Consider the following 25836-nt stretch of genomic DNA (forward strand, 5'->3'; position numbering starts at 1 on the left):
ATGTTATTGGATTTGTATTGATGTAGAATTTCCAAAGAATTTTGTATTTAATTGTTAAAAAATGTTTACAAATAGAACAAAAAAAAGGCCTATTTTAATTTAAGCTAGTATATGGCCATTTAGTATGAAATAGGTTGAACTTGTTGAAGTGTTGAACTTAACCTGAGTTCCTCTTCTTTTTTTTTCTTTTTTTTTTTTGGTGGTGTGTGTGTGAGAGAGAGTTTTAAGGGGAACGCTTGAACACTCACCTTCGGATAACACACATAAAATCCCCTCAAAATAAATATTGTGAAAATTGAATCCTAAACAACCTAAGATTCTAATATACTCAAACGATTACACTCAAATTCCCCATAAATCTAAATAGTTCGCTCAAATTCCCCATAAATCTAAATAGTTCGAAATAACTTTATTATAGATAAATTAATAAAAGTAAATACAAATTATGAATTGATTTTTACGAGCAATTGAGCGCTCGATGGATCCTTTGATATAGAGAAAACAATATCATTGTCTTATACGAGGGAATCATACGTACTTAGTTAGATAAACATCTGATAAATCTTCATCTTCCAATCAATATACGGAGTACTTCATACAATCTAGAACTTTATGATTTGAAGGTTATGACATCAAAAATACAAAGATATTGTTTTTAGGCTTGTCTAGATGTCTCATACAATATACTAAATAAAGTATGCAAAAGATAATTGAAGGTGTTACGACACCATTTGTGAGAAGAAACACGGTCGTGCAAAACTTAATTGTATAGTTGTAATGACGTAGACGTCACTAAATCCTGTAAGTGGTCTAACTCTCTTAGCTTTCTCATCAACAAGTGCAACCTAAATTCATTCAACATATAAGATGTGTTTGACAATAACTTTTAAGTAGCTTAGAGTGATTTGATCTGACTTGACTTTAAATAATTGTATTTTTTGTTATGTAGTGCTGGATTAGTGTTTAGAGGTGAAAATAACTTTTATCATTGTCTTTGTAATTTCGTATATAAAATAAATGCATAGTAAACAAAAATACTGAGTATAAGTAGAATAAAAAATTGTGGTTGATGGATTTGGAAGGACTGATTTTATTTTGGATATGGGCAGCCCACTACAAACGTGGGCCTAAAGTGAGCAAAAATTAACCAGTGTTTCAATTAGATATCAACACCTCCCCCCTTGAAGTTGCGTTTGTGTACCATTTAAAATGGTTGCTCCCTCGAGAGGTGCACGATCCCTTTTCATAGGGAGATTGCAAACGATCAATACTACTGCTTTTGACATCAACCTAACTTGTTTTCATTGTTTATGGACGGTATTAACTTCCATTTGGGTATGTTGGTGTTATTTGGACCACCCTAAAGTCCTAAACCCACTACTCTACTACTAAAGTTCGACTAGCTAAATGATTAAGGCTTATCTAACATAATGCTCAGGTGAGATGATAGTGACCAAATTTGGATTCAATATAATATTTTTAATCATGATTTCATTGAGTTTTTCAATATTTTGAGGGATCTATGTTAAATGGGATTGTTAATTTACTATAGAAAGTAAAGGTGGGGGATTGAAGGTAGGAGTGAAGTAGAGGTTTTAAAGTTTAGGGTATTCTGTGTATATAATGAAAAAATAAAACTATCCATACAAAGTATGTTAGGGGATGTAATTCCCTTACCATTTGGGGAGAGCTAAGGTGGGGTTGCAGGATTGTGAGAGGATTACTTTTATTTATTTTAATACGGAGTATATTGAAATTGGCCAATTTATGAATTTAAATAGATGATATCTATGCTTAGGCTTCATTTATTTCGCCTTATTTTTGCTGAACTGAAATTATTTTTACTGAATTTAATTTAATTTTGCTGAACTTAAGTTATTTTACTGAACTGAAATTATTTTTACTAAACTGAAATTATTTTTACCAATTTCTTATTATATTTCTTCTTTGAAATTACTGATTTTTTACCGAACTAAAATTATTTTTATTGAAGAATTGAAATTATTTTTACTGAACTTAAATTTTTTTTTACTGAATATTACTTCCTTCGTTCTTTTATACTTGACTCGCTTTAACTTTTTACACTATTCACCACCCCACCTTTGACCATCTTTTGTGAATTATATATAAAGCAAAACATGTTCATGTGGGATCTTGTTAGAATAGTCTAAATAAGTACTATCACAATATATAACTTTTAAAAATTTTACTTATAGAGAATTAAAGTTATGGATGGTCAAAGTTGTACATCGACAAACGTGATAAAAGAAATAGGTCAGGTAAAAAAAAACTTTTATCATATATATATTTATGATACATTATCATATATGACATATGTATGATACATTATCATATAATGTATCATAAACAAAAAAATCTAATGAATATTTATGATACATTATCATATATGACATATATAGTAGTAAGATATTGTACAGGAAAAACTTGTTTGGTGGGGGGGGGGGGAATTGGTCCTATGCCCTCCCCAAAATTAAAGGGAAAAAACCAATGAAACTTTGGTTGAAAATAATTTATTAATATTATTAAAAATATATACAACTTGATCCTGTTAACGGGATTGTTACAATATATAAGGTCCCTCTCTTAGTGCATTAACCACATAAATAAATTAAGAAAATGACAATAGAAAATTATGAACCACTATTTCTAATTCCAATTTTTCGTATTAGTTATTTTAAAATAAAAATTGCTACAATAACCAGGATACATGTATTCAATAAATTCAGGACAACACCATTACCGACGACAATGCCGCCCCCTTAAATGATGGCATACGATTGATTAGTGAGAGACAGTTATATGGCACTCCTATTGGCTATTACTCAACATAACTAAAATGAATTATTCTCCATTAAAAATGAGAAGTGACATAGAAGTATAGTGACTAAACCAAGAGTCCAATGTCAATGTGCATGAAAGAGGAGCCCCAATAGTTGAGGAAAGGGGCTAAAATCCACGTCAAATGCCAGTGAAGATACAATAAAGGGACCCACCTTCTCGATAGATCGAACGTGATTAGCACCGCCCAAATTGGGTGATGGATTACCGTTGGATCAGGAAAACTTAAGCTGATCATCATCATAAGAAGGTTTGGGACCAATGGCGAAAGATCTTGTACTACAAATCCCTCTTTTTGTGGTCCGTACTTCACATTATTCTGGAACACATAAATTTTTAATGGTCCCACATACAAAGTTTCGAAGCCGACTCAATACAAACTTGCAAACGAGGTATCTTGTGTGTTTTTCATTTTATTATTTTATTATTGTGGAGTAATGGTATTTATGGTAAATAGAATATTTGTAAATTTAAACTTAGATATATTCTTATTAAATCATGCTCGTAATCTACTAATTTATCTGACGTTCATTTAAATTATTGTTGTATGCTTATAATTTATTGTCTCGTAATCACACAAATCTATTTGGAAATGTTTGTATTATTATTATATGTAATCACACTAATTTGGGAACTTGTGCCATTATTGAGATATTGTTTATTAACCTGTTAATGGTTATTTGATCAAAGTGTGAGATCAAAAGGTTAAGAATTTATTATTTTGTTTTTGGTTTGAGGCTCAGCGCTATATACCTTAGTTCTTGGCATGTCGGTAAGGAGATGATAACGATGAGTTAAGAATGAGGTACAATTTTTACTATTTTTTTTATGGTCCCTTATAGTGGGATTTGACCCATACTGATGGTTTAAGGTGTTTTCTGGTTATTGAGAGTATTCAAGTTTTTATACTTGTTGGTTTATTTATTCGAATTACTCGTGTCCAAGGCTATGTATAAAACAAAGAGTGTGGCACACTTATGGGATAAATGAGTTAATTGAGTAAAGTTCTGTATTATTACTCGAGGTTGAGTTTGACAAAGGTTATTTCCAGAGTGCAATGTGTAATGTGGTTTTAAACTATATTGTTTAAGTGAGTTAATTATGTTAATTATTCTATTGTTCTTTGTATTTTGATCAATGGTGATTACTCATCTTTTTGCTGACGTGTGTATTATTTGTTTGCTTTGCTACTTGTGTTTGCGACCATGTTTTTTTTTCTTATGGTGGCCCTGCAACGATCTATTTTGGAATTTGTCCTTAATCGTGAGCAGTCAAGATTGTAACAGGTTAATCAAGTGATCGTAGCTAAAGGAGCTCAAGTGTTTCGATTAGTATTTTATAACGAGTTTGTAAAGGTTTATTAATAGCTCACTTAGATTATTGAGTTGTAATTGTTGGGATTTTGTAAGCCTTAGCACTTGACAAGTTGTTGAGCGTGGCAGTGATACCTTCGATTTAGGTTTATGCTTCCGCAATTTTATTTGAAGGTTGTTTATTTTTCTTTAATTCTCATTTATTATTAGTTAGTAAATCGGGGGTGTTACAAGGATAATTTTCTGTATTATTTCCAATAAAAAAACATAATTAAAGTATTGTACGGAGTATATTACTTGTACTAGGTTAGAACCGGTGCGATGCACAGTTTATATAAAACCTATTTTTGTAATTTGTATATTTAACAAAAAGAATTGGCTATTATACATGAATATAAATAAGAATTATGTACAAAAATATAATGGTAATTTAAAATTTTTATATTTTCATCAAAATTATAATATTATACCTGTTTAGTAATGTATGTCGCCTAACACATATTTCAATGTAGAAGGTCATTTATTAGTGTGTTATTTAAAATTGTTTCAATTTCCTACGATAAAGTGATAGGTTTTAGTTGTAACTTGTAAGGTAAAAGTTTATAATATCTAAATTTCAAAAATGTGAAATATGATACAAGTGGACAGTGCTGACGATAACATACTCTGTTTTAGTAATAGTTAATAGATTAACTAGTTTGTTACTTATAATACAAGTAATCTTGTCATATAAGCTATAATCTGGTTTGGAAACTACTAGTTCCTAATCAATTCAAGTTATGAGTTTGATTACCTAGAACTTTTGTTCATCCCTAATCATAATCATGATACACATGCAAAAATTAGTGAAACAATATAATCATTATTTAGGTCTTTATCTAGCTGAGTTACACGGAAAAAAAGGGCCCTCTAATTAAAAGTGCAACTTAATTAGTGAAAATAAAAACAAAAAGTGAACAAATCAGGAAATTAAAACGTCAAAGAACGTTAATGGCTCTTCTAATAAGCAAACAGCTGGACAAGGGCCAAACCACTTTTAAATAGTAAAGCTTCATGACTTCAAAGTGGGCCTTCCCACTAGATTGGCCCTCTTCACAATCCTTCCTCCATAAGTTGCTATATATAATCCCAATTTATTTCCATTCTCAACATCCTCAAAGTAACACATACACGCCCAAAGTAGCATAATCGCTCATTCTTAGCTTCCACTCATTTTATGCGTGTGTGTGCGTGTGCGTGCGCGTCTTAACTAGAAAAAAAGAAAGAAAGAAAGAACGAGAGATTGAGAGAGAGCGCGATAGCGCAATGTCATCCATTTTTGTTGGTGTAGTGATTTTAACAGTGGCAAGTTTTGTAATTGGATATGGTTTGTTGTTAGTAAGAAAGTTTATTCAATGGAGACTATCTATCAAATATGGAGCAAAGCTTCCCCCTGGTTCTTTGGGCTGGCCATATATTGGTGAAACTCTTGAGCTTTTCTCACAAAGCCCACACGAGTTTTTTACCACTAGGCAAAAAAGGTTATTGTGAACCCCGATTATCCTCCATGAACATTCTATATTGGTTTAAGTTTTACGAATGTGTAGTCGAGGGATTTGCAGCGTCTGATGTTGTTTGATTGGTTGAATAGATGAATTGAAAATTTAGTTACTTAAGATATAAGAAATAGTAATCGAACACTATAATATTATTTAAAAATTCAACTTTTGATTATAAAAGATTACTTTTTGGGATGGAGAAATATAATTTAAAATATATGATCGTGTCAATCAATAAATTTGTACGTGTACTAATTCAATTCTCACATGGGTGTCTTGTTTTGAATATTTTTTTTAGGTATGGGGACATTTTTAAGACCCACATATTAGGGTGCCCATGCATCATGTTAGCAAGTCTGGAAGCCTTAAAGTTTGTTTTGATGACCAAAGCTAACTTGTTCAAGCCTACGTATCCTAAGAGCAAGGAAAAATTGATTGGTTCAATGGCAATTTTCTTTCAACAAGGCACATACCATGCTCAAATAAGAAAATTGGTTCAAGCTTCTCTTTCATTAGATTCCATTAAATCTCGTATTTCCAAGATTGAAGCCATTGCCAAATCTACTTTGGATTCGTGGGCCGACGGTCGGGAAGTTCACGTCTTCCATGAATTAAAGAAGGTAAGACAATAATGTCCAAACTATGTATCTTTTTCTGGTTTCAAAAGTATTACACTTAAATCTACTTTATCACATTTTCATATAAATAGTAGAAATTAATTTATTTTCTTATAAAGAGAACATTTTTTTAACTTGGTGAAACTACTTTTACGTTCACATTAACAATGTCCTGTTGTAATAATAGTAACTCCGTAATATTTTGGATGTAATTTGTAACCTACTTAGTTTCATTATTATTTTTTTTTTCCGGTGACTAATTAACAATTACAATTCATTTGTCGCATGGTTATTAAATGTATATTCTAGATATGATAATGATTGATGAATGATGTGTTGGCTATTAATTTTGATTGGTGTGCAGTTCACTTTCGACATAGCGGTGCTATCGATATTTGGTGAGCTGGACAATTACTATAACGAAGAATTAAAGGAAAATTACATCACGTTGGATAAGGGTTACAACTCTTTTCCTACAATGATCCCTGGCACTTCTTACTTCAAATCTGTTAAGGTATGTTTCTTGATATTCCTACTCAATCTTATGCATTATCTAACATGCCTATATATTCCATTATGCATATACGTAGTATGACTTGCTTTAGAGTCCTGTCGATATTGAATCAAGTATAATTAAAGACATTTGACTGAGAGAATTTCTTACATTTCCGCCCTTCAAGTGCTAGCTTAGGTTTTAATCACCCAAAACTTTAAGTTGGAGAATAAAATTAAAAACAGTGTTAGGAAACTAATTACACTGTGTATTCGTGTTTAACACTTATACTTTGTTTGGATAAAGGAAATCATGAGAAAAAGGAGAAAAATTACTTGATACTAATTGCTAAGCTTGGAGTAACCATGGTTAGTTCATGTAAAATATTGTCATTTCTTGTTCCCGTTAAGAAATAGCTTAGTAACAGTAAGTTCGGAAATTCTGAACCTTGCGTGCATAAATGAACTTCGATCTATCCAAGAGTCGCACTTTTTTTTTTTTTACAGATGCACCGTATTTTCGTTTTCTAATATTGCTCTTGTTTAAAAAAAATATAGGCAAGAAGGAGGCTGGGACAAATCATAAGAGAGATAATGAACGAAAGGAGAGAAAAAAGATTGGCAACAAATGACCTTCTTGGATGTCTATTGAATTTCAATGAAGATAAAAAACCCTTAAGTGATGATCAAATAATTGACAATGTTATTGGTGTTTTATTTGCTGCTCAAGATACAGCTGCTAGTATGATGACATGGATTCTGAAGTACATTACTGATTACCACAATTTACTTCAGGACATACAGGTGATTTATTAATTATGCACTTTGCTGTTTTTGTTGGAATATAAGATGCATGCTTGACATTTAATTACAATGTTGTTTAAGTTTGCTTAACAAAATTCTTTTTCATTAAACGTTTCAGAGTGAGCAAATGGCAATATACAAAGCTAATGACAATGGAAAGCGACCATTGACATGGACACAAATTAAGGAGATGACGGTTACACATAAGGTACCATGTCCAATAAAAAATAACACGTCTGCTAAAGTAACATGTTATGTTCTTTCAAATAAGTGTTTTTTTTTTTTTTTTTAAGTATAATCATGTCAAGTTCTTAATTATAAAAGAATTAAATAAATATTTTACCTAATAATTTGAAATACAGCTTTAGTTAACTGATTGGTGCATAAATTCAGGTTATGTTGGAGAGCTTAAGGATGGCCAGCATTATATCTTTTACCTATCGAGAAGCAGTTGAAGATGTTGTTTATGATGGTAAATAATGTGCTGCTAGTTGTGTTTTATTTTGATCATATTTATTCAAGTCCTATAACCAGTACAAAAATTTTAAGAAGCTTTTAAAACATAAATACTCCGTATTTGAAAATTCTATGTTAGTCATCCTTAAAATGACTACTATTATACTAATTTTTTATTAACTGATTTTTATTTATTTTTTATGTCAAAATTAATTATAAATGTTTCTTCATATTTTTAAAATTTATTTTTTATATTTTAATAATTAATTAATGATTTTTTTTTTAATTTCAATAATAAAAAAACTGAATTAGGAAAATTATAAAAAAAAATCAAAAATTATTTCAAAATTAATAATGAAATTTTAAAAAATAGATAAATGATTAATAATTAATTTTAATATTTAAAAATAAATCAAAATCAGCCAATAAAAAATTAGTATAATAGTGGTCATTTTTAGGTTGACTATCATAGAATCATCCCCGTATTCAGTAGTTTAGTTTGAAAAGGGTTGAGATGTGACATGGGCGATACTCATACTACATACTTCGAGTATGTATTTAGGAACATGCCTCCATCGCGATAAACCAATAATCTTCATGAAATACGTACTATAAAAGTTACACCATAGCAAAACTCTGGAAACCGAAGAAAATCAAACCATATCTAAGCAATCTAGCTAGGTCGGATTTTTGTCCATCCATATTTCGTCATAATTGCTAGACACCGCCTATTCAAACTAGGTAGTCGGCGAGCTTCAACATTACTTTGATGGAATTAAAAAAATAAGACATAAAGTCAAATGCTACAATTTGATGCAGACATATTATTGTTAGTAAAAAGAAAAAAGAAAGAAACACATTCCATTTAAATCAGTTAATCAGACACTAATCAAGTCATTTTCTGCTTTGCTTATGTCAACCTTCTAGCAGCTAAAATGATATGGAATATTCTGATCATAATTCAATGCTATATATGTACAGTTTTCTACTTTTCTATACATCTCTGGAAGAAAACATAACCCTATTTACTTGGATACATTATTTCCAGAAGTGGAATTTAATTTATTTAATTTGTTGATTTGAATTAATGCAGGGTACTTAATACCAAAAGGGTGGAAAGTATTACCATTATTTCGAAACATCCATCATAATCCGGCGTTTTTTCAAGATCCAGAAACATTTGATGTTTCGAGATTTGAGGTATGTTTTTTTCCGTATAAGAAATAAAAAATTTTCTTGCAATAATTCAAGATCGTCACAAATCAATGCTTAGATTAATTCAAGTACGTACTAATGAGTAATAATATGTTGTATGTTGGTGCCGTATAAGTGCAGGCAGCTACAATGAATAATAAGCCCCACACATTTATGCCGTTTGGTTATGGCGCCCATGCATGTCCTGGAAATGAAGTCGCCAAGTTGTTGATGTTCGTTTTTATCCATCATCTCGTCACCCAATTCAGGTATATTTACATGTACTGTCTTTATTGATATATAATGCATCATGCATCCTAAATACGTAGTAACATGTAGAAGAAAACTAGATCGTATATCATCAATTATATAGTTTGATTTGCTTGGATTATACATATTTTTTTATTTTTTGGTTAGTTCTTCTTCAATCCTTGTAATGAAGCTATAAAACTATAATTTAGCACAATACAAAACAATTTACTTTGCCAGGTATTGATCAATAAATAAATTAAATTAAAGACTTTGAGTAAGATTTGCTCTCTTCACTCTAATCTCATTATTATTTATTACTTATTATACGTATTCCTATTAAAATCAAATTAAATTAGAGTAAAAAATAATTATAAAGATAGTAATTCAATTCAGACGATAAATACGTACTAATTTGACTATATATATCAAGTCTTACAAAATTTGAAACCGCACATTGAATAAGGTGAATAATGCCTAGCACAACTGCAGAAGGGATCAAAGTGATAAAAATCGAGTAACTATTTACCGATCAAAACCACAATTTTTTTTTTGGCTCATATAGTCATTTCTGCATATGAGATTCATGCATTTATTCTCATGTGAAGGCAGCAATTCCTCAAAATACAAGCATGATAAATAATTAAACATGATAATCACATCCTCACTTTATAATTTTATGAGGTCGTATTTTCATGTTGCATGGATGCATGCGTTTGGAGGTAAACAAAACAAAAAAGTTGCAATTTTTAAATTTGGTGAAAAAAACTTGATAGTAACCACATTTTTATGTGTTTTTTAACTCAATGTTTTTATTAGTATTTAATTTGTGCTGAATAGATAACATAACTAACTGATCACATAATTAGCTTAGCAAATTGCCAAATTGTGCAAATATGCATACATCAATTTGTACTATTTAGACAAATGAAAGTGATATAAAGTTTGTAATTAAATAAAATGACAAAAAAAATTCTAATTTCTTTTTTTGGCAGGTGGGAAGTGGTGGGACCCCAGGGTGGTGTTGAATATGGCCCATTTCCAATACCGGAACAAGGACTCCCAACGAAGTTCTGGAAATTATCGCAATCAAACTCAACACAACAATAGCACACATGCATAGCACAGTAGTAATAGTAAAAGAAAATGGTCTTAGATAGCAATAGCAAATTAGCATAGTGTATGTTACAATAATGCTAGCTGACTTGGCAGACGATAGGTACACCAAGTCAGCTAATTATTTAAGCTCTTTAATAACATGAGTTTAATTTGGATTGATTAAACAAGCCAACCTTAGTAGTTTTAAATAGTTTGTCTTTAAATAATTTTTTTAAAAATTTATTTTTATGCAACTGTAATAATAAATAATGCAAAACATCTCAAAGAGATGGACAATTTTTCTTATGGAGTATGGAGTAATTGATTTGGTAACGGCCTTAACTTATTTTATTTTACAATAGCATGTTGTAAATGTAAAAGTACTATAAATTATGAATAGAGTTTTATTATTGGGAGCCAATTATGACTAAAATAGTCATTGTATATATTGTGCTGTTTATCTATATAGATTGACAATAATAAATGTCTTAAGTCTAATACACATTATTCTTTCAAACTTTTCTTTACCGGTAAATATCCTTATTGGTTATTGATGTAATGAAGTGCGTAGTAGCTATTTGCAATATAACAAACACTTTTCACTTGCAAATTGATATAATATAAATAAATATTCAGACTAGCTAGATAGCTATATATTACAATTCGCTAACAACTAACATTTATCTAATGCATGCATTTAGTTAGAATTTACGGAATTAACAACTAATCGCTAAATTACAAACATGATTTAATTGCTTTGCTTGGACTTGCTATTATCCAGTATGTTTAATTTATGTGACGCAAGCATGCAACCAATTACTATCTCCGTTTCATATTAGTTGTAATTTTGAGCTATTATTTGTGAGATATAAAATATTATAAAGTTGCAACTAACATGAAACAGAGGTTGTAATACTTTTTTCACCAATTATACACTTGTATGATCTCTAATTCCTCAGCTCAAAATTTCAACATTTTCTATATCTTTATATCTTTAGAAAATGTGAGGCAGCCAACGTGTTATTTAACAATGATTAATTTAATTTATTTCTTATTAATTCTCTTACATGTAGTAATTAAGAATTTTTAAGACGACACGATGAGATAAGGAATTAAAGTGATAAAGATGGTTTTAAACATGCATACTAACATGAAAAGTCGTATATTATTCAGCTAACATTTGACTTATTCTATCTTTTCAAATTGAAGATGTGAAGGAGAGGAAACAAAATTGATGCTATGTGATTTAATTACCTATGTATTATGCATGCATATATAGCCGACCATTAGTATATGCTAGATTTTAATGTTTTTAGATTAGACATTAACATTCAAAATTCAAGGTTAGAAGTTTGCATCCATCCAAAATAAGGAAAAATTAACTAATGGAACTATTTGTCTCTTTCGCCGAATTTTTTTGTCCAACTTAAAACCTACTATTAGGCTGAATCCAAAGATTTGAATCAACGGTCAAATTTTGTTAAAGTTCATCATTTGCAATTAAGGTGAGGTGTAAGCTGACATAAGGTGAGAATGAATAGCCTAATATAGTAATATGTAATTATATTATGTCAATCATAAATTTGTACACGTGCAATTGTTACACCACCCCATAGATTGAAATAGTGCCAATACATACCGTATGAAGATGATGTATAACAACATTAATGGACATTGTGAATTGATTGAATTGTATTGATTACTGATTGGATACAAGATAGTGCTTATTATCTCTTGGCTCAAAAGGGTGTTAACTGCAGTTGGACGGTACCGGGCATAGCTTGGTAGAGTGGTTTTGCATCTCCTAATCTTGAGCTTGTGGTATTAAACTTTATTAGAGGCATTTTAGGATAGGGATTTTCTCACCCCTCCCCCTACTTTTAAAGTGCCTAGCTCACTAACCCGGATCAGGAGGACTTATAAGAGGTTCCGGCCTGGTAGGAACTTTTTCCTTACCAACCAAAAATAATAAAAAAAAAAAAATATAAGGTTGGACGGTGGCGTTGCTTGATGGTCGAATATTCTATTTTAGTATAGTTATCAGAGTACTCCTTAAATCACTAACTTCTCCTGATTGTAACACTTTAACTTTTGTATTGTTATCGAATACTCCATAATTTTAAAAAATATATAAATCAAGTTATTCTTGTTTGTGCATAAGCAAGTATGACAATTAAAATGGTATCATTATTTTAAACAAATGAAGTATTAACAATATATAATTCCCCTACTTATTCGTGCATTTGGCGCATGCAAGGCCACGAAATATGGTCAGAAATCGGAAGTATCTAGTAATATAGCTAGATTGGATCAACAGAAAGTAGTGTACTTGAAGACCATTGACAAATACCGAATGAAAATTTGACAACAAAACAATTAGGTCGTCAATCGTCATCTGATCTCCAATGAAGGGATCAACTGTGGTCTTAAAAGAAGAACGAAGCTTGTTGAAATTGGAGACCACTATTGTAAGGACGTTGACATTTTGACTACATAACAAATTAACACTGTTTTGACTTCAGTTTCTATTAAAAAATAAATTTGGGTTTTAATTGTCTATAAGTCAAATTGTAAGAAGAAAAAAGTGATCATTATGAAAATTTACATTAAGAACAATTGAACAATATTTTTCCATACAGTATTTTGTTGTATTTAATTATATATTACCTCAAACTGGTTAAAGTTTATTAATAGTACATAGTGTAACAAAGTTGAAATATTTAAAAGTCAAAATATTACGATTAGTAATTACAAAGTGTTTAATAATGAAAAAAAAAACGTAAAATCACATACTCCCTTCGTTGCATAATATAGTTCCTATTGTGTTTTTTTCATGATATTTAAGAAATGAGAGGAGAAGTAAAAGAAGTACATTAAAAGTGGAAAAACCTAAACAAAAGTACAAGCCAAGTGGATAATTTAGGGGGAAAAAAGTGAAAAGTACAATTATAGATAAAAGTTAAAGAGAGAAAGTGAAAAAAATACAATGTGGATAATTTAAGGGTAAATTAAGAAATTTAATGAATAAAGTTAAAAATGAGGATATAACGGTCTTGACATACTATCCAAAAATTGAAACAGAAACAACATTTTAAGTCTCCAAAATAAGAAAACAGTGAGACGGAAGGAGTAGTAAGCTTGAATATTTTAGTGCATTATTGTTATTTACTAGCCAAAATTACCACCCCTAGCATAAATTTTGCCCCTCCCACATTTTATGTACTAATCAATATATAAATGATCTTCCTGTCCTCTTCCATCTTCTTGTCCATCTCTCTCCCCTTCCTCTGGCTCCTCATATCCGCCACAATTAGGGCCGTCTAATAAACGACTAACTTCTTTTACACCTTCCATATAAGATTACATTCGCTAATTTAGCCCTAGATTGTGGAAGACACTTTCGCGTAATGATTTTCAAAAACCAATCTTATTGGTACCATTAAACTATACTTTATATCGATCAAAGTTAAAAGGAAAAAAATATACTCCATCCGCCCGAGGTTATCTGCAACATTTGTTAAAAAGGGGTGCTTTGTATTATTTGCAACAAATTTTTTTCTTTCCTTTTTGGGTAATATTTAACTATTAATTACCCACTATTACCCACTTTTGGTTAGTGGTCCCCCCACCACCTATTACCCACTACCTAAAACACACTACAAATATTTGTGTTCACACTACAAATACCAAATATACCCTTATTTTTCAACATTTAAATGTTTAGTTTATATATATCATCATATGGGTAATTTTGTATTTTTACCTTTCTCTCTCATTAATTAAACCCACCAAAACTCAATTAACACTTCCCTAAAAGTTTTTCCTAGGAGTCCGTATTTATGTCCTTTGTTGCACGTAACTACGGGCGGAGGTAGTAATTCATTTAAAAACAAAAGGTACTCGTACTTTGTAGTGTATGAAAGAGAAGCCCACCAAATACCATCAAATAAAAATAGAAAAAAGCCTATTTCAGTCTTTCAAATTGGCCATTGAACTAAGCCCATTTCAAATTCGGATATTGGACATTTGATTCTCCATAACATTTGACATTCTATTATTCACAAAAATAAAATTGAAGCTGACAATCTGACATACCTACAAATTTAACGGTGGATGCGGATTTATCTGAAATCCAATCTTGTATACATTATTACCTTACCGAAAAATTAAGGGAGCACCTCGGTTAAGAATGTAAGATGATGAAGCTGACATGGTTTTGAAAGCTCTAATCCACTTTCTTCCTTTCTCCAACTTATTTCTTGTCAATTGCAGAAAATTTGCAACTTTATCTTCTTCCCAATGCTTTGTTCGATCAAAAATAAAACTCACCAATAAAATTGAGGACTTAAAACCACTCAAATCACTTATAATAGTCACTGGGTTAGCTCATTATAAACGTGTTATTTCTGAGTTTATTGAACGATGTTTCCTTCTGGGTACCCCTGAACTTGGGTTGTCTGCATTTGATGCATCAGATAATCGCAGCTTACTTTTGCAGAATTTGATTATTAAGCATCTTTGTAACTTGGGTTTATACCAAGATGTAATTTCTGTGTATAAAACATGCAAGTTTTTTGGTACTAAAGATGGTGATTACACATTTCCTTATGTAATTAAGGCGTTTTCTGTTCTATGTCATGAAAAATATGGTAAAGAGATTCATGGTGTTGTTATTAGAACTGGGTATGGTAGGAATGTGGTTGTTCAGACTGCTTTTGTTGATTTTTACTCGAAAATTGGGTGTATGGACATTGCACGGTTGGTGTTCGACAAAATGTCTCAATGGGATGTGGTTTCTTGGAATGCTTTGATTTCAGGTTATTCTTTTAATGGCCTTGATTCTGAAGCACTTAAGGTATTGCAAGAGTTGTGGGTGAATGAAGTGAAGCCTGATGTGATAACTTTGGCTAGCATTGTTCCTGTTTGTACCCGTTTAGGATTCCGGTATTCGGGTTGGTCTTTACATGGTTATGCTTTAAAATGTGGGTTTGATCAAGATGAGTTGTTGACACCAGCTTTGATCTCAATGTATGCTAGCGAAGGCGATATTCGAGTTGCTAGATGCTTGTTTGATCTTTCTCCAATAAAAAATGTGGTCATTTGGAACTCTGTGATCTATGCTCATGCACATAACCAAATGCCTGAAGCAGCCTTCGAATTGTTGCAGCAAATGCTCTCTACCGGTTTTCATCCTAATGTAGCCACTTTTGTGTCTGTGATCCCATGCTGTGAAAAGGCAAATCTTTACGGCCATGGCGAAATCCTTCATGGGTATGCTGTAAAACATGGGATGGATAACCAGATATCTGTGGCAACAGCTCTTATATCTATGTATGAGAAGCTAGGAGATGTTCACTCAGCAGCAGATGTTTTCACTTGGATGCCTCAAAAAAACCTTCTTGTTTGGAATTCAATCATTTCAGCATATGTGCATCATGGCCTCTCACAAACGAGTCTAAATGCTGTCCATGAGATGCAAGTTACAGGAATTGAGGCAGATTCAATATCCATTGTCAATATTCTTTCGGCCTGCTCGGAGCTAGTGGCATTGCTTCTTGGTAAGTCTGCTCATGCCATATCTATAAGAAAGGGTTTTGATTCAAATCATAATGTGTTGAATGCTCTCTTGAAATTTTATTCTAGCTGCTGTCAACTCCACTCTTCTTTTAAGCTTTTTGATTTGATGGTCTCAAAAAATACTGTTTCATGGAACACGATGATATCTGGTTGTGCATATAATGGAGAAACGGGAAAGGCTGCAGCCTTATTTTTGAGAATGCAGCTTCAAGGAGTGCAACCGGATGTTGTTAGCCTAATTAGTATCCTTTCTAGTCTGACCGAGAGTGATGATTTGGCACGAGGGATGGCTCTACATGGGTTTGCTCTCAAGTTATGCTTCACTTTTGATGTTACATTAGCTAATGCTTTGATTAGCATGTATTCTAGTTGCGGGGACCTGGATGCTGCTGCAATGCTTTTTCATTCAATGACTGACAGATGTTTGGTTTCTTGGAATTCATTGATCACTAATTACCGACATCACAATTTACACAAAGAGGTCATAATCTTGTTCAAGAATATGATAAAAGATGGTCAAAATCCAAATTACATTACATTGCTAAATGTATTGCCTGGTTGCTCTACACTTTTACAAGGTAAATCAGTTCACTCTTACGCCACCACAACAGGGGCTATGCTGCAAGCTCCTTTTGTGACATCTTTGATCTGTTTGTATTCAAGGTTTAACGATATAGTTTCGTGCTTCTTACTGTTTGAGGCTGGGGATAAATCGGATATTTCTTTGTGGAATGTGATGTTGTCGGTCTTGTTTGAAGCAAGAGAGGTAGAGAAAGCATTTTCTCTTTTTAGTGAATTGCTTCAAACAGAGGTTAAAGTGGACTATATAACCATTCTGAGCTTGGTTTCAGCTTGTATTCAGATAAACAGCAGCTCTGTCGCTAATTCTATATTGACATCTGCGATTAAGAATGGTTTCCTCCGAGAGACAACAGTTAGTAATGCTTTTATTGATTTGTATGGAAAATTTGGAGATATTCTGATGGCTAAGAAAGTATTTGAGGGTGTACCAGAAAAGGACGTTGTCTCTTGGAGTGTCATGATAAATGGGTATGGATTACATGGGGATGGTGAAAGTGCAATTTCTCTTTTGTCGGAAATGGAAGATTCAGGAATAAAGCCTGATAGCATAACATATCTTAGTATCTTATCAGCCTGCAGCCATGCTGGGTTAGCTAATCAAAGCTATGCAATTTTCCATTCAATGCTAAAAAAATGGGCTTCAACCAACAACTGAACATTGTGGTTGTGTAGTGGACCTTCTTGGTAGAAAAGGTTTGCTACTTGAGGCATATGACATTGTTAAGAGAATGCCGGATGGAGCTTCAGCCAATATACTTGAGTCTTTACTGGGTGCTTGTATGGTTCACGGAAATCTTGAAATTGGGGAAAAAGCTGGGGAGTTTTTTATTAATAGGGACCCTGAAAATGTTGGAGCATATGTGATACTTCATAACATCTATGCAGGTGCTGGAAGATGGCAAGACGCAAACAGAATGAGGAGTATAATTTCAGATAGAGAATTGAGAAAAATTTCTGGGTTTAGCATGCTCGAAGGACAGAAACTATGAGGCCACTGAGGTTTCAGTGTGGTTATTATATGGAATCATTGGCTCATTTCAGGTTTTGGATAAAAAAAATTTGGACTATTGGGACTTGGGATAGTGAAGGGTCCTGCTTCCGATATAATAAACCTAAACACTGCAAGATTGGAAGTATTTGGAAGAAAACAAATTCCCTTTTTCCCTTCCCTCTATTTCTTTTCATTCCCCTGCCCTCTGATGGTTAGCTGGACCATTAAAGTGTTTGGTTTCAATAGCATTTCAAACCATTAGGGTGACATAGGCATTAATGCCTCTTTCCGTCTTCTGGATAACCCTGCAAGAAATGAAGAGATATACACACTGTCTCACTCACGCTGAATATCTCCTATACAACATCCTCTCTCCTTCCCACAATTGTTAGAAACCTCCAAAAACTAGGCTTCCTGACAAAAGATTGTTAATCAATGTTGCAAAATCTACAATTTTCGGCATGGTAGCATATACTCCGTAGCCATATAGTGTATAGCTGTTTGTAAAATGTTCTCAGAAACACAGGTGTTTGAAAGAGAAAACACTAGTAAGTAATTTAGACGGAAGAAATGGCTTGGCAGTTGCTGTACTATTACTTGGTAGTTACCAAACTCACTAAAATTCTAAAATAGCCTTTAAATTCAGCAGCTCAGTCACTTTCAGTGTACAGATTGTAATCTAGTTGGAATTAGAGACTTATTCACCAATTTAGTGCAGATTGTACAGATTGTACAGATTGTAATCTAGTTGGAATTAGCCAACAGGTTGTGAGTTGTGGACCTTAATTTAGACTGTTTTGTTGTTTTAGGAATTTTCAAAGAGTGAGTGAGTGAGTGACAAGCATTCATGCAGTGCTTCCAAGTTCCTTCATGGTGTTTGCTGTTAATTTGTCACATCCCGTCTTTAGTCTTCTAAATTGTCTTTTAGGCTACTCAAAGACCAACAATTCTTTACTACTCTACTTCTTATGTAAGTATTCGTATATCTAAAACTCTAAAAGGTGTTTGATTGAAAAGGACAAGAACTATAATCTCAAAGTCTTTTTTTTTTTTTTTTTTTTTTTTTGAGGAAACTACTTTATAAAACACACTTTTTTTTTTTCTTAACATTACTAATTTAAATGAACTTTTTTTTTTGTTTTTGTCAATAAGAATGATAAAATCACTAATTATTTGAACTTTTTTTGGTTGATAAAATTACCTTGAGATAGAATCTGTCAAAAGTTTAGCTTGTGGGGTAAATACTCATTTTACTCTAAATAAAACCATATTGCACACTTTAATGCCATATTTTTATCAACAAAAAAAAAATTGTTTATATAAGGTAGTTAATTAAAAAAATTAAAAATAAAAAATTATACGCTAATCAATTGCGACATGAGTGTTTTATAAGGTACAACGTAATTTCTTACAAATTTTACTATTTATTTTCATGAGTTTATTTGTGCAATTTGGATAGGGATTTGGCTTTGCAAATATAATATTTATCCTAAATGAAAATGAGAAAAGGAGTATATTAGTAGGGAATCTAGGGATAACTTTATATTTTTCTTATTCTCAAAATATTCCCAACACTAACTTAATTTGTACAATTGATTTATTTTGTAAATAAAACTATACTACAATAAGAATAGTGCTTCGTATGTGGGAAGTGTTTACAAAATTTTATCTTTTACTCGATATAAAATTATAAATAAAATTTTTATGAGTACCACTACAATTTTGTTCGTTAGAGCAACTCTAATGGTTGTACCTACGGATTTGCTTGTAATTTTCAAAATTCCCTAGCTATCAGTTTGACCATTGAAGCTAAAAAATAAAATTAGCTTGTCCCAAGCTAATTTAATTTGCTTGAGAAAATAGTTTCCAAAATTTTAGAGATTATATATTAATATAATTAAATTTTTAAAGCTAATTGAGAATATTAAGCTTATTTAAATACCAAGCCATTAGCTAATCATTGGGGCAGAAATAGCTACAAAGAGAGTTCACAAAGTTCCGTATGTGACTGGCCACACCGTGTGGTCGGGGTTACTTATCTAGGGATAACCTCTGAACAATCGAGTAACTCCTAATCTCTGGCCAAACGAGTAGCTCCTGATTGAATAACCCTTGACTGACTGTATAACCCCTAAATAAATAATCTCTGAACAAGTAACCCATGACCGATCGAATAACCCTTGAATAAGTAAACTCGGCCATACGGTGTGGCTTGCAACACAGAAAAGACGTTGAAGAGAGTTAGCTTAAAATTCTATTTAGCATGGCAAACTTATTTGACTATTAGCTTACCATTAAAAATGCTCTTATAGGCCAGAATTTTTTAATTTTAGAAAGTTAAATTCATTAAAATAATTGAACGGTTAACTCTTAAAATACCAATTAGAATTTAGAAAGAATCAAGGGTCCTTACAAATAGAGTTGTTACCATTATAAATTTGGTCATTTGTTTATACAACTTTCTATTTTTAGAAAGTAAATCCTTTATTTAGTCTATTAAATATTTAAAATAATTGGACGGTACACTTAAAATACCAATTAAAACAAATCAAAGTCTAAACTATACGCCTAAGTCGTCTATACCTTATATACAATACTACTCCGTATAACACAAAAGTCAACCCTTTATATACATAGAAAAGGAAATAAAGTACACCTTTTACAACAGTCAGCGCCCTTATACAAAGAAAATTGTGGTAAAATAAAATAAAGTACACCTTTTTCAACAGTCAACGCCCACTACAAATACCTTGTTATCCTAATTTAGATATTTATGTGAGGAACAAAATGACATCCATTCATGCAAAATCGCAGGAAGCTAAAAAAATTTCAAAATTCAGAAAGAAAATGAAGTTGACATCAATAAAGAGCTAATAACACAACATGACGTGGATGGGTCCTTCGCTCCCACCTGGCCCATTTAGTGTCATCCACCTGGCATCCACACATTTTATATTATTATACTACTCCAACGTGACAAAAAACCTGTCACTTTTTCATTTTTTTTTATAGCAACAAAATAATCTACAATTGTTTTGACCACAAATCCACAGTATTGCTCCCGTTAAAAAATAAAAAAATAAAAAAAAAATAAAAAATTCTTTGCTGTCATTATCATTTTGGGCCTCTTTTGTCGTATTTATAACATATCACGTATGTAACCCGTGTGTCAATTGTGTTGACCATTTTCTCTTTTTTCCATTTCTGCCCCTACAATACATATATAAGCGCAGTCACTTGAAAAAATTAATGAATTCAGCGCAAATTTAACAAAATCAAAATTGCAAAAAAAAGAGAAAAAAAAATGGAAGCTACATCAAATCAATACTATGTGTACAATGATAGACCACGAAGTTGGCAGTTGAGTCCAGAGCAAGAGATGAATGTCATGGTTTCGGCTTTGAGGAACGTCATTGCTGGCGGTCGAGGCGGTAGCGTCGGAGGTAGCGGCAGTCAAAACCCATCTGATGATGGGTCCAGATTAGTGCTTGAAGCACTTCAACAGAATCAAAACACCTCCACGTCATCTCCCTCTGCTTCCGCCACGAGTCTGAATTTCCCGCCAAATTCCGAAAATTCAAATAATGGTAGAAATTCTAGTACCAGTGGCGGCAATGGAGGACCGAAGCGGCGGAGGAAGTACAATAGAAACAGGTTTAGAGGTGTACGGCAGAGGCCGTGGGGAAAGTGGGCAGCAGAAATTCGTGACCCGCACCGGGCGGTTCGAGTCTGGCTAGGAACATTTGAGACTGCTGAGGATGCTGCTAGGGAGTATGATCGTGCTGCCGTTCGATTTCGAGGTCCTCGCGCTAAGCTTAACTTTCCACTCACTGATTACCCCCAAGAGCTTGAAGAACAGCAACAACTTCATAACAATAATCAAGAGGTTAACTATAACAATGGTAATCAACAACAACAAATGGTTGTTGCAAGTCCTACCATTCAAGAACCGGAGACGAGTGGTTTCGTGCAGATTGCCGATGGTATGGAAATTTCCAGTTGGGTGGATGACATGATTGATAATAGTCCTCCGTTTGAATGATCGACTTTTAAAATCTACATTATTTATTCTTTGTGGTAATTAAATTAAAAAAAAAAGGGGGTGCGACAACATTTATCATAGTTTTAAAAGGGTAGTATATTAGGCTATTATTCTTTATTTTTTACTTTTTATGTAGCTCCAAAATTCAGGAGTTTCTCTTGTAAGTTCATGCATATGTAGTTAGGGTTGCATATAAAATATTGTGCTTTCTTAACTTTTAGGGGGTTGGGGGAAATTTTTAATTTTTTTTTTTCACCCAAATCATGTTTAGAACTAGTTAGTCTCTGTTTTTTATGTTAGTAAATTTTAAATACATCGAATGAGTTTATAGGCATGGTTTAAAATTTTAAGGAATTAGTCAATTAAGCCATCGTTTTGTATAGTAGAGCACGGCACTATATATATACATACATATATACATACATATATATGTATATTTTATTTATTTAGCCACCGAGGTCTATTTAACACTAGATAGCTTAGTTTGTTTGAATTAGCTGGCTAAATTTTTGTATGGACAGACTAAACTAAATTTGAGAAGGGGAATTATATAAATACAACGTGTAGTTAATTTTATTAATCAGTCTTTTGCCCCTCACTAATATTTACATTTTGGGTGACACCGATATAAATAATATGAGAAGCCATTATGTGGATAACAACAATAGATAAAGATGAGTAAATGAATAAACAAAACAAAAGGAGCGATATGAAGGAAGAAGAAAAAAAGTAAGGAATTTGGGTTGAGTGATGAAAAATCAGCAGATGATAGAACACATGCTGATTGAAATTACCAACTTATAAAATTTCAATATTTTACAAAATACTACTTACAAAGAAGAAATTCTAATATTTATTGATGAAATTAAAGATTAGAGAATGGGTGAGCTTGGATTTTATTTTAATAGATCACTTTCTTAATTTAAGTAGCTAAATGTGAGATAAAAGTTAATTGTGCAATGTATAAACTATATTAAGATAAGTAAAATTAAGAAAAACTAATAATAAAATAGTAAAACCTAAATAAAATGTAAAGCATATAATGCTCCTAAATTTTCTATCACTATTTATTTAGGATGAGTTTTTCCTATATAAACTGTAATTGATATCATTTTCAATATAAGAGAATATAATAAAAGAAAACATATTCTTCGGTATTATTTCATTTTCAAGAATAAATATAAGTAGGTGCGACAGCTCTACTCGTTTCTCATATAGTTTATAAATATTACTTATTAATCTGATCCAATCACCCATTATACTTCTGCTGTCTCCAACACTAAAAACGTGTAAATGTTGCTCTAAATTTAATTAGCAGAGTAGCTAAAACTGTGTCAATGTTGCTCTAAATTAAATGACGTAAACAATTTAAAAGAAATGCTCCGGAGTACATAAATTAGGTGGAGATGTAAAATTTGAAGTAATGAAAAAGGTTTAATAATATACAGACTCAATTATTTCACAATGGCCCCAATCAAATGTTCTTGTTGGACGGGGGTGTAGAGTAGCAATTTTTTTTTATGAAAATTACTTTTTAAGAGACTAATCATCTTGAATTGATGGAAAGGTAGAAAGTAGAATAATGCATAAATTATTTATGCAAAGTACTTTGAAATTTCATAAATTATTACTTATATATCTAATCTTTCTTAAATAATTGCAACACTTTCTTAAAAAAGAAAATACTTTATTACGAAGTAGTTTTTTTTTTTTTTTTTTACAAATTTGTTATTTCATAATTGTCATAATATACAACAAATATATCAGCCTAAGTAATATATATAATATAGAATATATATTACTACTATTCAAAAAAGAATATTATATATTAAATTATAATAACAGTAAGTCCTTAATGATACAAATATAACACAAATACAAAATATATCAGCCTAAGTATTATGATGTTTTAAAAAATCAAAAAAAAAAAAAAAAAAGCCTAAGTATTATGATTATTCTGAGACAAATATAATACTACACATGATTGAGTAAATAATTAAAACCACTTCTCTTTTTTACCATCAAAGCGAATATTTATGATCATATATTCATATACTTCCTCCGTTTTTTTTTATTGCACCATGAAGGATTTTACGCTTGTTAATACATTATTTTGGCTATTAATATCTTTAATTATACTTTTGTAAAAATTATAAAAATTTGATATTTGAAAAGTAGATTTTGAGATAAATTTAACTAGATTGTACATGACTATATTTTACCTAATGGATAAATTAGAAGAGATGGTCAAAGAAGATTACGTATATAGTGTTAGTGTAAAAGTTTTTATGGTGCAATAAAAGAAAAACGGAGGAAGTATGTAATACATACATTAGAGATTGCATCGCATGGGAAAAAAAAAGAAAAGAAGAAAATAATTTTAAATAATTAGGAGCACGTGTTCTTAGTGCCTAAAAGAATAAATTACTAGTACCACAACGTTAAACTGTATTTTATATATAGAACATTAAACATTATCCTTAATTCCTTATTGGCTTATTCTATAAATTGGAATATTAGATATTACAACTATACCACAAAGAAAAATAAAATAAAAAACAGAAAAGTATTGAAGCAGACAACCAGCTGGACCCAGTTAAAATTTTAATAATTTGGTAATAAAGTCAAAGCGGTTCATACTCTTATTAACCCCGTGTGTGAACTGTGTTGTGACTGTTGACCACTTTTTTCTCTCTGTCCTTAGTCCACTCACTCGCCCTTTATATAACCGCTATTACCTGATTTTCTTTACTTTCCAGTTTCAACTATCTCTGTTTTCCTTACCTTAAAAACACACAATTTCAAAATCAATACTAGTAGATGGATTCAACTCAAAATTATTACTTCTACGATGAGAAACCGGATATCTGGCACTCGGAATCAAACCACGAGATGAACATGATGGTATCGGCTCTGAATCAAGTCATTTCCGGGGGCGGCAGCGGCATCGATCAGCAACCACCATCTGATGGGTCCCATTTAATATTTGAATCATTTCAAGACCAACAAAACTTCGCCACGTGGTCACCAGCATCTTCTACCACGTCACCAGTTCTCCCGCCAAATTCCCAGATTGAAAATGCAGACACTACTACTAGTAGTAGTAGCAGTAACAGTGGAAAACAGAGGACAAGAAAGTACAACAGAAACAAGTACAGGGGTGTACGGCAGAGGCCTTGGGGGAAGTGGGCGTCTGAGATTCGGGACCCACACCGGGCAGTTCGGATGTGGCTCGGAACATTCGAGACGGCCGAGGAGGCTGCTAGAGCTTATGATCGAGCTGCTGTCCGGTTTCGAGGCCCGCGTGCTAAGCTTAATTTCAGTGTCTCTGATTACCTTCCACAGCTTGAAGAGTACAGCAGTAATAATATCTTTTATCAGAATCAAGAGCAGCAGACTAATAACAATAATAATCATGTTAGTCCTACTAATCAAGAGCCAGAGACGAGTGGTTTCGTGCAGATTACTGATGGTGCTGAGCTTGAGCATTGGATGAACGATATGATTGACAATACCCCTCCGTGTTTAATGTATGGGGAGCAGTCATTCGGCATTTAAATTACATCATTGTTTTTTGTGGCTCTATCGGAGGGAAAAAAAAAAAGAGAGAGATGTTTACGGTAGTTGTAAAAGGCCAAAAGGATGGAGTAGTTTAACAGTAAAGATGTTGTAATGTAATTTTGTATAAATATAGCCTAAGTATAGCATAGGAGTACATATTATCATGTACCTAGATCATGTCTAGAACTAATTAGATTGTCTCTGTTTTATTTTTTTACTAGAAATAGATACAATTAGTTTTGATTTATTTGATCATATGTTGAACGATGCTACAAAGAATTGAAGGCGACATCTTCTCAATGGATAATGGACAATCACTTAAATACAAGGGATTATCAAATTTACACGATGAATATTTGGACGCTAAACACAAATTATGATTTATCCAATTATCTTAAGTTGGTTAAAATCTCTTTTAAGAAAAATATGGGAAGAACCAATGTTAATTTCGTGATTAACATAA

The 25836-nt window shown here is 31.9% G+C and overlaps 3 protein-coding genes and 1 pseudogene across 3 annotated transcripts; all 4 read left to right on the forward strand.

Moving 5' to 3' along the window:
* The first annotated feature begins 5002 nt into the window (after positions 1-5002).
* On the forward strand, positions 5003-11028 carry LOC110718184 (abscisic acid 8'-hydroxylase 4-like). Its single transcript, XM_021896993.1, has 9 exons — positions 5003-5692; positions 6009-6330; positions 6692-6841; positions 7378-7623; positions 7742-7831; positions 8017-8095; positions 9173-9279; positions 9415-9542; positions 10518-11028. The coding sequence occupies exons 1-9, from the start codon at positions 5478-5480 to the stop codon at positions 10630-10632; spliced, it is 1452 nt and encodes a 483-aa protein (XP_021752685.1). The 5' UTR covers positions 5003-5477; the 3' UTR covers positions 10633-11028.
* Positions 11029-14724: 3696 nt separating this feature from the next.
* On the forward strand, positions 14725-18777 carry LOC110718115 (annotated as a pseudogene).
* A 1634-nt stretch (positions 18778-20411) lies between these two features.
* On the forward strand, positions 20412-22261 carry LOC110718187 (ethylene-responsive transcription factor ERF109-like). The gene has a single exon (XM_021896997.1). The coding sequence runs from the start codon at positions 21075-21077 to the stop codon at positions 21810-21812; it is 738 nt and encodes a 245-aa protein (XP_021752689.1). The 5' UTR covers positions 20412-21074; the 3' UTR covers positions 21813-22261.
* A 2281-nt stretch (positions 22262-24542) lies between these two features.
* Positions 24543-25724, forward strand: LOC110718181 (ethylene-responsive transcription factor RAP2-6-like). The gene has a single exon (XM_021896990.1). The coding sequence runs from the start codon at positions 24633-24635 to the stop codon at positions 25368-25370; it is 738 nt and encodes a 245-aa protein (XP_021752682.1). The 5' UTR covers positions 24543-24632; the 3' UTR covers positions 25371-25724.
* Positions 25725-25836: the final 112 nt, after the last annotated feature.

This window comes from Chenopodium quinoa, unplaced genomic scaffold, assembly GCF_001683475.1.
Source record: "Chenopodium quinoa cultivar QQ74 unplaced genomic scaffold, ASM168347v1, whole genome shotgun sequence".
NCBI lineage: Eukaryota > Viridiplantae > Streptophyta > Magnoliopsida > Caryophyllales > Amaranthaceae > Chenopodium > Chenopodium quinoa.